Genomic DNA, 12,024 nt, shown 5'->3' with positions numbered 1-12,024 from the left:
TTTTTGCAGTTTCGTTTTTGAAGCTAACCGCTGGCCTAAAATCGCACAAAACCGGAAATGCAAATGACAACTCTTCCGGGTAAGTGGTGTTTCGGTTTGCGTTTATGTTTACGTTATGGCACGCATCTGTTCATTCCTTCTTTTAGCCGTACTTGCCGTTTTAACTTTCAGTGTTTTCTGTAAAGATCTGCAGCCTTTTGGACTTTACAGAAGGAGTTTTTCAAAATTGGATTCAAAGTTACCTTCCAACCGTGCAAGTACATTCAGATCTGGTGGAGAGATCTTGAACAATATAGGTAAGTAAGTTGATGAGTATTCCACAGTATTTTGTTTGGATAAAAAAACAACAAAGCGTTGATAAGTTAACGTCGATGAAAAGAGCACCTAATATACCTAAATTTGAAAGTCACATCACAAACAAGAAATCATCCCGTGACTTAAGTCTTCAACCCGTGTCTGTATAGCTCAGTATAAAAGTGTTTCAGTCGTATCATTTGCATGGATGGCGGGCATGTTTACACACCCAGAATATAGTTCTCCCAAATTCGTTTGGAAGCTTCTTTTATTGGTCCGTAAGAGTCAGTAAAGGCCTCCGATCAGTCTCACACTGAACAAACGGAAGTGATGTCGCGGTGTAAACCCTGCTCCCGTTTTCGGAGAATTACGTTTTTAAACGTAATTCTCAAAATACTTCATTCCTGAACTATATGGGATTCTTTGCTGCGAGTAAAGGCATGTTTGCAGACTGACCTAGTACACGATTGAAAAGCCCGATATCAGCTGAGAGTAGTCAGTGTTTTGGTACCTTATCTGACCCTTATCCTGACTAATTTTGAGGGCGCTAAGGCTTAACTTTGCGACTATGACATTTAATGACAGTTAAGTTTTTCAAGGAAACGAGAGTTCAAAGGCATTATATTACGCACATATCACCATTGTTTGGTTGCCATTAAAAATCAAAAGCAAGTAGCAGAACAGCGTCACCTGATAAGTTTACCGCATCAAGAAGACGAAAACGATGATTATTCAGGACTCTAGCCGGATGCCCTGAATGTACTGAGGGTTTTTCTTCTGTTTTGTTCGGTATTGGTGCAATGATAAACCTACTCCGACTTCTCCGTTTCCTACTGATTGATACATTTGGGAGGGAACTGCTCAAAATATGGAGCTACCGGAAATCATAGGAGCTGCTACAAATGAGATGCCTTTTTTGCCGCAAGTAATAGCACCGCGATATAACGACCTCCTTTGTAGCGAGTGGGGGAGGGGTGGGGTGGGACGGAAACTGGAAATTTGCCCGAGGAGGACTCCCAAGTGAAATGAATAGGGCGGGCTCGTTTGAAAATTTGAATTAGGCCCCCAAGAGAGACCAATGTGGGCGTAGTTCAAGATACTGTTCTATTCTATTCTTAGGTCTGATAGGGCTATGCAAACAATACAGCATGACAGCATTTTGTACCATTCAGAACCATACCTTGACAGCTAACTCTTAACATCTGTCTGTTTTGTTTTTAGCTGTGGAAAAGAAACTTACACCTTTGAACTACGATGATACATTTGCCTATGGCTGTTTACATGACATTCCAATACCAAATACAACGTTAGACACCTCATTAACACCCCAGCAGGAAAGAACTGTTCTTATGGAGATATTCAACCAAACAGCTGGTCATAATTGGTCCAACAACACATACTGGGGAAATTGCTCAGTATCTCACTGCACCTGGTATGGAATCACATGTGATCGTACCAGGCGCTACGTCATCAGCATCTTTTTGACTGACAATAACTTAGTTGGGACTCTTCCACCAAGCCTGTGGAAGTTACGTAATTTGCAGGGTCTGTGCATTGGCAGTAACAAAGAATTGTCAGGTCAACCCAGTGAGTTTTTGTCTGCCAATATGACTCGCATACTACGTCTCAATCTTGCCTTCAACAAGTTATCTGGTGTAATTCCTGGTAAGATTTTGGCCGCTATAAAATCGCTGGTCAAAATCCATCTTTGCTGTCAAATGGGAGAAGGTCTTACTGGTGAAATCCCTGAGGACATTGGAAATTTAACGGAATTACAAGTTCTTAGTCTTGGGGGAAATAAATTGCATGGTTCAATACCGAAGAGTATTGCAAAATTGAAAAAGCTCTGGTTTTTGGATCTTATGGAAGCTACGTACTTACTTGGCGGTTTAGAAAACCTTTTCAACCTTTCTTCTTTACGTTTCATGCATCTTTCTGTCGCTGGACTAAATGGAACTTTACCTGACGAGTTTGGATTGTACTTTCCTGCAATGAATGAGTGTCTTTTGCCAGGAAATAATTTTACCGGAAATATTCCTTCAACAATGGGCAACATGACAAACTTGTGGCATTTAGACGTAGGAAATAACTGTTTTTCGGGACACATTCCAAAAAGCATTGGTTCAATTCCAAAGCTTCAAATTGCCGACTTCAGTGGAAATCAGTTATCATCGTTAGAGGAAGGATTTGAATTTAAGTCGCAGTCGTTGGAAGTGCTTATTCTGGCCAGCAATAAACAGTTTACTGTGAATTTCAATACCCTCTTAGAAGCCATGGAACCAATAAATGGATCCTTGCGTATTCTTGACATCAGCAACTGCAGTTTTCTTGGAACTATTTCTTCAAAGCTTTGGGACTTTAAAAGTTTGGAATCTGCAAAGTTAAGCAATAACTGGTTATCTGGCAAGCTTTCTTCTCCCCCCGATAATATGTTGTTTCTTGTCGAAATTGATGTCTCAGCAAACAACCTTTCCGGACAAATTCCTCCAGAGTTTGCGAGATTACTAGGGCTGAAAAACCTCGACATTTCAAATAATCCTTCCATGCAAGTATCTCACAAGGAAAGTGGACCATTTCCTAGCTACTTAACGTTTGATTTTACGACTTTGACTCGCAGAAATCCTTCTGATAAGTTCAAGTGTCCCAGTGCTCACCTCGACTATAACAACGGACTTGTGGTTTTAGATCCTAGTTATTATCATTACCGTCTGTGCATTTGCGATGTTGGATACTTTGGCTCAGGCAAAACCTGCTTACCTTGTATGCCAGGTGCAGTGTGCAAGGATCAAATGCTTCCTGTTCAGAATATGGTCATCAAAGCGGGATTTTGGCCGTCATCACGTGATCAGAACGTGACTCATCTTGTTGACTGTTCACAGGCTTTGGGCACAAGTCCTTTGGTAAGCACGTCTTGCAACCCAACGGGTGCTTGCGACTGCTGGATTGAATCGACCTCAGCGGGAAATGACGGAAAGAGCAGACCGTTAACCTTTTGCAAGGAGTCCTGTCTTTGTCGAAAAGGTAGCAAAGATCGGTTTTGTTCACTCTGTGAAGATGGCTATTACAAACAGGGGATCCTTTGCTACGCCTGCCCCAAAACCGAAGCCAGCGTCTACATCTTGGCTGCACTTACTGCCGTCACTATGGTGTTGTTGATTCTTTCGTTTTTCCTGTATGAAAGGAAGCGCTTTCTTGTTGTAGTATTTGTTTTTTCTCAATTAATTTTGTTGGCAGTGTTGGCCATACTCAACATCATTCCAGGCTGGCTGCTTGAACTCAACACAATTGCTCTCTTTGTTGGTTTAGCTGGAAGAGGTAAGGCCGCGCGAGGAATCCTAAAGATCAGCGTGTTTTATTTCCAAACTCTGGACGCTTTGATTTCCAACAGTGACATCTGGCCGGTTGAAGTTCTTAAAACTCAGCGCTACATCAGCAATGTGTTTAACTTCCATTTCTCAGGTTTGGCGTGTGTGATTCCTCGCCTGTTTACTCCACTCGGCGAGCTTGCATCTCTTATTCTCCTCCCTGTTGTCTGTGTCTTGGGTGTTTGGTTGTATTGTGGTCTTGGATACCTCTTATTTGCTGTTCTTAGACTTGGCAATTTGCAAGAAAGGCGATTTCGATTACGGAATACCTGTCTACAACTGTCTATCGTGTCTCTTAACCTCACCTATTTTCCCATTGTCAAGAAAATAGCTTCTGTCTTGGCCCCTTGTGGAGAGGATAACAATTACCATTACTTACGAGAGGCACCATGGATTGAGTGCAAAGGTCATGTTTACAACACACTTCAAGTGTTAGGCTGGCTTGCAGTGTTTCTTTACGTGATCGGGGTCCCTTTTGGAGTGTTCTTACCTCTTCTGCGGAGAGCTATTGTCGCCACAAGAAACGAGCTGCCTCCGCAAGAACAAGAGGCTTTGGACAGTTGGCTAGGTTCTATCTACCTACCATACAAGAAAGAATTCCGTTCTTATTTTGAGATATGTTTCCTTATGAGACGCATGCTAGTTGCATTCTCTCTTTCTTTCATATCGCGCGGTTCGTCATTTCAGACGATTGCAGTTTGCTTTGTACTGTTACTTTCTCTGTGCTTCCAGCTTTTCTTCCGGCCGTTTAGTGATTCTTTCCAAACGATTCCTTTGGAGAACACAGTCGAGGCCTTAGTTCTTTTGACCCTGCATTTCTCCTTCACGAACATCAGATATGCAGTTCAAAACCCAGAATCCTCTGGAGCCATCATTTGGATGCTTGTGTCGGTTAATCTAGTTCTACTGTGTGTCATTATTATTTCAATAATTGTTCTTCTTGGAAGAACAAATGCAGTAGAAGTGCATCTTAAGGTTCATGAAACGGCAGGAGATGAAGAGAACGCACCAGTCCTGCGTAGAGATTCTACTTCGTCAGCCCTGGTTAGGAATGGACCAGAAAAACAGTATGGAACGTTTGAGGAGTCACAAAATGGACAATGATGAAGTTGATGGTTATATATGCTCCTATAAGTAACTAGTCCTTGTAGTCCAACGAAGACCGCATGGAAACATACTCGAAATTGTTGAACACAATATTACATAACTAAACAGCAGATTAATGTGAATGTGATGCCATTCTGGATATTTTTTAAAGACCTCTTTCACGATAGTGCAGGTAGTAATGAGCATACTGCAAGAAATTGTTCTGTTTAGGTATATAGAGTTGCTCTCTTTTTAGGAGGAGGAGGAGGAGGAGGAGGAGGAGGAGGAGGAGGAGGAGGAGGAGGAGGAGGAGGAGGAGGAGGAGATTGGGACGTTTTTTATAAGCAAAACTGTTTTTCCAGCTTGGCTTGTTCCATTTTGTGTGCCTTGCATGATGTTTTCCGCTTTTGCTGTGATGATGATTATTTTTTAGGGTAATTACCCTTCCCTTCGCTAATAAATATAATAATACACCGTTAGTTTTCGTTGAAACAATGTTACTGACAACGCTTTCTTGTACATACAGGTTTGGGGATTTTAAGCTACGGGTAAAGATGTATTTGTACATTAGACTTGCTCACGATTGTGCAGCACGATAATCAGTGTAAAACAAGAGGTATGTTTCAGTATGTTTTTCTAACAAATGTTCAAAATAGCATAAAAATGACAGATAATTTTTTCCGGATTTTAGGCAAAAAAATGCTGCCATTGTTTAGTCTTCATTAATTCTGTTTCTACTTTTTCTAGATCTAGAGATCTCGATTGTATTGCGCGGTTTTCATTTGTTTCGCTTAGTTTTGCTTTGTCGTCACAAAGTTAATAGAGGGGAATGGTCATGAAACTCGACAACGTTCTTTGTTGTATGTTTTTGTTCGTTTTTTTCGCCTTGACCGTGCACAAAACGTAATAGTTGTTTTCTCCGTACTGAGAAACTAACCAATAGAAACGTGTTGGTTACGTAATTCGTGCATAGTGTATGAGCGCACAACAAAAGATTGTGCACGGTCGGGGACCTTCCAACATAAATCTTGGCATCTCTGTTTGCTCCTTTGATGTCTGCGGGGCTTCATAAGCAGTCTCCTCTATTAACTATGGTCGTCACAAGAAGAGCCTGAGCACGTCGCCACAGAGTGATACTTATGGCAAGGGAACTGTTCAAAATATACAGCTATAGCTACTAAAAGGCTCTTGTATGATCAATTTCCAGTGGGGCTATAGTCATGATTTACAAGTATCCCAACGATCAGAGTTAGGAGTTAGAGAAGAAAATCTCTGTCACACTGTAAGCCAAAAATAGAGTCAACTGACAATATGAAAATCTCTTTTATCTTAAGTTGAGAGTAACTCTTAGCATAATTAATAATTTGGAAAAAAAAAATCGCAAATGCCTCCACAATTCTTAGAGCAGTTGAAATGTTTTGTTAAACGGTTGAAACCAGAATTAAATAAACAAGTTGAGCATGTTAGTTTAACTTGACCGCTTATTTTCGCTATAGTTTCTTTCTGGGTCATTAGCGAAAATCCCTCGCGCCAAAGGCGCGCGAGCGTAGCCCCATACCTTATTACCTCTTTTGGCCTAAAAACGAAAAAAAAAAAGAAAAAAGAAAATAAGAGAACCAAACAGTGTTCAAGAGGTACCTACGTGGAACATCAAGGGGTAGAGAGCTATAAAAACCTTGCCTAGTGGAGAATACCTGAATGGGAAACTTTTCTTTCCTTCCACGGCCGAACGGCCGAAAGACATGACCATCAGTGGGCTTTCAACCGAGGTTTGAATACAGATAACGGATTTAATGCAGCTTTCAGGACTTTAGAAAACAAATTGGTAATGTAAAGTGCTGTTTTGAAGCTGGATTCGATGTTTTGAATAACTGGTAAAGCTATACGGCTTTAAAAATGATTGCAAAATGATTTTGTTTGTTTAGTTCATTCGGTTTGGTTAAATGCTTATTGGTGAATAAAGGTTACTGTGTTGCAAACTTTCGCCAAAAAATACCGTTTTTAACCATTTAGTCAGGATTTTTAGCTGCCACGACGCTAAATAAGCCTAAGTTTTGCTAAGAAAGCTTTTTTTCACTAAAAGGAGAGATTTTTCGAGGATTAGGTACAAAATTGAGCAAAATTTCAATTACGGGCATGCGCATAAGCCAAAATTTGGACTTTTCTTCTTCTTCTTTTTTTTGTTGCCATTAACCGTTCTCAATTTTGTTTGTTGCCCCTTTCCTTTCTGTTTTGCTCGGCCCTTTTACACTGGCTACCTTTTGCATTGCATGTTCTTCAGTTCTGGCTGCCGTGAAAAATTGGATGTTAATTACATGCGAAGCCCAGAAATGGGCCTTGATCAATCATAGGCGTAGTGGACCATTTTACAACCGTTTTTGCACCAAAACTGATAACGTTGTTTTTCGATTTGCGACGTCGGAATGTCGTCGATATCCAAACCTGACCATTGTACGGAAAGGTCTAGCCTAGTACTACTATCTGCTTATCAAGAATATCTGATGACATTTAAATTGATGACGTCACAAGTGGTACAAAGAGTACGACCATTAATTACGCATAGATATGCGTAGTTGGCATTCAAAGGGTTAAAATGATTAGTATTTTATGGGAGCTCCGCTTTTTAGGCTTAGCTAAATCTATGTATTATTGGTTAGCTTAGAACATTTTACATTTATTTGAAACTATAAGGAGTCATAATATAGACTTTTATATTTACCGATCACTCTGTAGATTTGTGTTTGAAACATTAAAACATGTTCCAAACCCTGAAAAGCGTTGTTGTGCTTTTAAAAATAATTACCACACTTACGCCATCAAGAGCGCTCCCTAACTGTTTTACGTGATTTGGCGAGGAACTGAACCAAAATTTTAGTACAAATACTCAAAAGCGTCGGTGCAATCCGTACGCTTCAAGTCGGTGACTGCAGTAGGATCGGCTGTCATCGTTCGAGAAGGGAATTAAATCATCAGAAGTACATGTACTTCTTCTTGCTGACAATAATCAAATCACTATGAATATCAGTATACCCTCTTAGGGACGATGGAATGGACAGGATCTTTGAGCATTCTAACATCAGCCAGTGCAATTTTCCTGGCATAATCCCAGTGAAATGTTGTTGAAATTATTGGGTTGACAGGACGATTTCCTTGGTCTCCCAACAACCCCCACCCCCCTAACCCCTGGTGTCAGTTTCCCCGTGATCTCGATGTTTCTGCGAAACAACCTTTCTGGGGAAATCTCAATTTTTTGCACGTTTACCTCCTCTGGAATTACTAATATTTCAGTCAATCCTTACATGTATGAAGCTGAACGAGAAGGCGAATTGAGCTACATGAGGGTTGATTCTACAACTTTCACGGGCAGAAATCCTTCAGATATGAAAATGCCCCAATGCCCGTCTGAAAAAATACAATGGATTAGTGATTTTGGATCCTAACTATTAGTCTATCATTAGCGTCTACACATCTGCGATGTTAGATACTACGGCTCAGGCAAAACGTGCATACCTTGTATGGAAGACGCAGTGTGTAAGGATCAAATGCTTCCTGTTCAGAATATGGTCATCAAGGCGGGATACTGGCCGTCATCACGTGATCAGAAGGCAAAGACATCATGTCAAACCAACGTGTGCTTGAGACATTTTTGCGAAAACCAGGACATCGGCTGTCCTCAATTTCGTAAACGTCAACAGTTTCCGGGTCTTGCTCAACGATGCAAACCATTCTAATCATTTCTAAATTATTTATCATGTGAACAAGATTCGGTGAGAACAAACATAAAATGGATCGGTTCACCCACTAAATACGATATTTTCAAGACGCGTTTGAAGAGATCCAGTTCTGATTTTGCATAAATCCAGTCGCCATCAACGTCTCTTAACTTTAAATGTATGTAATAATTGATTATCACCTTGATGAGTAGTTAGCCAGTTTTGTCTAGAAGGGTTCAGTCATGTCAGGCTATTTCTGAAAAGAACTATTATTTTGTTTTCGATTGAGAAAAACGTTAGACGATTTGATAACCTTGTACACGTGACAGTTTACTTGCAAGCCAAAGTAAATAGGTAAATATTTATCATTAACTATTTCCATACATCATGATCTATTTTGAGTGAATGCCAATAGTTGTTTTTCTTGGATATGTTTTGTGAAGGGTACTTTCGACGTCAAAACACAGAACCGTAACCTTTAGTTATTTCCACCTGTTAACACATGCTGTGTTAGATTACAAAAGTCACTTTTATCTAGAGTATGAATGGTGCTACAAGTTGCAAGACCAGAATATTTTTGTCTTTAGATTTGAAAGGTAATTTAAAAGTCTCTTTGAAGCTACGGACAGGACAACCATGCGAAGATCGACACTTCTTTTTATCTTTGCTGTAATTCTCACAACGAGGCAGTATCACATTGACTGTAAGTTTCTAACCCATCCTTAATTAACAATTCAGGGCCAACAATGTTGATCAATATCGCCTACACCTTAATATAAACCTCGAGTCTAAAACCCAGTAACATGACACTGATGTTTGTATATATCATTCTTAAGCTTACATTTCTTTCCCTAACACTTAGTAATGTCAAAAAAATAGTTAAAATATGGAAAAGTAAATCTATAACATAAAAAAATCGCTATCCTTTCAAGTTTTCATATTAATCTATAACTGAAAAGGAAAAACTTTCCGGCTTGCTTTCAAAGTAGTTGTCAAGAGTAAAAACAACAATCGACTAGTAAGTACTTTATGCATGCAAACGAAATAAGCAGCACACTTCACGCAACGGAACCCAGCGCCAGATTGACATTATACAACATTACTTGACTTTAAAAATGATTTGTTATGTATTTAAAGGTCAAGCATTGCAAAATAAAGGGAGGACAAGTGAAAAGCTTAATTCAGGTGGATTGGAGGATAAAGAAGACAAGAAAGAGAAGGAAGAAGGGAATGGCGACCTCCAAGCGATAGCAGAGGAACCAGAGGAATTTTTAGATAACGCAAACAAAAATACTCCCCAAGGATCTAATCAAGGAGGTATGGTTCCTCAAAACAAAAAGAAACGTAAAACGCCAGTAGCTAATTACAGAAAATAAATACTCCCTCTCCCGAAAACGGAGAAGCCAACAGCAGCAACAAGAACAGATTGACACATCTCAAAATAAATAGAAAAAAAAAAAAATAGAAACAAAAGTCGGACCAAAGGGACAACAAGTTTTGCGGCATGAAATATGGATGATGCTCTCAGCTCCTTGGTTTCTCTTTGATTGGTCAAATACGCGCATGTTGTATATGATGTCACTTCCTGTCTGTGGCACGAATCAGAACAATTCAAGTAACTGGAAAAAATAGGTTTGTGAGGATCCCTTGCTAATACGTTAGGGTATTTTTAAAACATGTTGTATTACAAGAGGGAATAATTTTAATCATGTGATACCATGATATTATAAAGCAAAGAATTGAGCGTAAATATCTTTAACTAGATTGAAATGTTGTTTCTTTCGTAGTAAAGAGTGCTGCGGGTCCAAAGCGAGCTCTTCCCGCTTTGGCAGCAACAGTTTTAAAGAATCCTAAAATACAGGAAGCGGTTGTGGACAAAGGACTGGAAGTAATGAACAAATTGGTGGACAAGCAACTCAGGATTATCGACGAAGCACAGGAAAAAGCTTCCAACTTTTTAGCCAAAGAGGTAGGCAAGGTCAATATAGTTGTTAGTAAATGAATCCAGATGGAATTGAACAGATTAACCACTCTAGAAACAGATTAACCTTAAAATATTTTCACTTTCAACCTGTCCAATGTATAATGTAACTTTCAATCGACCAGGAAAACATCACTGGTATGGACGAATTAACAAAGGGTAAGGCGAATCTTTAAATTTATGCTGAAAGATATTAAATTCACTTGAACTTTTGTTTCAACCACCAACGGAGTTTTTTCAAACTTTGATGTTTTGGAAATCCACATGTAGACTACGAGGGACAAAAGGTGCTTTAAACGTTTGGTTCTTGATGACGAGAGAAATTGTTGACACTCCTGAAAACGGTGATTTCAACCAAACCTATGGTATTTAGTGTTAAAACGTTCCTGGAATCTCTACTTAAAAGCTTAATGACTTAATTACTCAACCAAGCTGAAATAGTGAGGTACCGCTAGTTTAAAGTTGAGTGGTAAGTCTCTTAATATTATGGAGAGCCACCTTAAGCAATTATCGTACAATGGGAGACAATTTATAGATGTCATGTAAACATAAACAACTTTAAATGCCGTCCAATCAAGCTATAACGAACAGGTTCATTTTATATATTTTAAGATCAAACTGGATATTATGCCTGACAAAGGATGGAGTACTCCGGACATGTTTGTTCCCCCCGGATACCACATGGGTGCATCTATCTCGGGCGTACCAAAACCTGAAAAGGAGGAGGGGGATGTTCCTTATACCTATGCACCGTCAACTGGTTTGGGATATGTGATGATGAACGGCTGCTGGGGGAAGAATTACACTGCAAGTGATCCATGCTACAACGCCAAATGGACGTCCAGTGTCTGCCAGGTAGGATATGATTAAATGACCTCAGTCGTCGAGCGTATACTATGGAGAGCAAAACAACAACAAAAATAACAACCAAACAAACAAATTCGCATTTTGCTACTGATCGTTTGTCTTTCAGAATATGATTGACGGGGCAGCTTTCCTGGGCGTTGGCTTCGATGGTCGAGGAGAATACAGTCCGGAATCCAGGAAAATGAGTATTGTGCAGCGGAACTGCAAGAACAAAGCAACGTGAGTACCGATACATTCGTCAGTACGACAGTATGTGAGAGGCCTGGTGGCCCATTAATTAACGCATTGGACTACGAATCGAATGGTTCGGGTTTAAGGCCTGACCGCAGCTACTGCCTTGTGTTCTTGGGCAAGACGATAGGGACCTTTAGATTGGAAAACGAGTAGGAGATTGTGTGCATACAAGCAGCAGTTTTCAAACATAATGCTTAGGCTTTTGATTACCATGTTTCATTCCAGTCTTGTACCAAGTCACTTATATGACTGGTAAGCAACAGCAACGATATCTGTACACTGTCTCGCACTCGTACAGCTATCTGAAGGTCTCTTCTCTATTTTCACAGAGCACCTTCTCACCAAAGTGTATTAACGGGTTCCTGCGAATTAATGCGAGAGGTGGGGAGGGGGAGACCTAAGATGGACCACTGTACCATTTAGTGAGAGTGGATAACACTCTTAATCACTTCATGCTGTGTAAACTGGGGATACCTGCCGGCCT

At 40.0% G+C, this 12,024-nt stretch overlaps 2 protein-coding genes across 3 annotated transcripts in view; both read left to right on the top strand.

Moving 5' to 3' along the window:
* Nucleotides 1-93: 93 nt before the first annotated feature.
* On the top strand, nt 94-5,013 carry LOC110050399 (putative leucine-rich repeat-containing protein DDB_G0281931). The gene is made up of 2 exons (XM_089291831.1): nt 94-296; nt 1,516-5,013. The coding sequence occupies exons 1-2, from the start codon at nt 116-118 to the stop codon at nt 4,761-4,763; spliced, it is 3,429 nt and encodes a 1,142-aa protein (XP_089147957.1). The 5' UTR covers nt 94-115; the 3' UTR covers nt 4,764-5,013.
* Nucleotides 5,014-8,900: 3,887 nt separating this feature from the next.
* LOC110049146 (uncharacterized) overlaps nt 8,901-12,024 on the top strand; it is a 12,451-nt gene continuing 9,327 nt past the window's right edge. Inside the window, exons 1-5 of one of the 2 annotated variants that reach the window (XM_089291822.1) lie at nt 8,901-9,161; nt 9,596-9,780; nt 10,251-10,427; nt 11,052-11,294; nt 11,413-11,525. In XM_089291822.1, the coding sequence (XP_089147948.1) occupies nt 9,095-9,161; nt 9,596-9,780; nt 10,251-10,427; nt 11,052-11,294; nt 11,413-11,525 (785 nt within the window). In that variant the 5' untranslated portion in view covers nt 8,901-9,094. Of the gene's footprint in view, nt 9,162-9,595; nt 9,781-10,250; nt 10,428-11,051; nt 11,295-11,412; nt 11,526-12,024 lie in introns of those variants that run through there. The other variant, XM_020754929.2, reaches the window with a different exon arrangement.

This window comes from Orbicella faveolata, unplaced genomic scaffold (genome assembly GCF_042242905.1).
Source record: "Orbicella faveolata isolate gen_17 unplaced genomic scaffold, um_ofav_v1 contig_1, whole genome shotgun sequence".
Classification (NCBI taxonomy): Eukaryota; Metazoa; Cnidaria; class Anthozoa; order Scleractinia; family Merulinidae; genus Orbicella; species Orbicella faveolata.
This window is presented reverse-complemented; position numbering and strand designations above follow the sequence as displayed.

What these genes read in the sequence shown, in the direction of transcription:
- LOC110050399 (XM_089291831.1), top strand. Translation starts at nt 116, where the DNA reads ATGGCACGCATCTGTTCATTCCTTCTTTTAGCCGTACTTGCCGTTTTA. An exon ending in AGAGATCTTGAACAATATAG is followed by an intron (nt 297 to 1,515) that starts GTAAGTAAGTTG and finishes TTTTGTTTTTAG; the next exon opens with CTGTGGAAAAGAAACTTACA.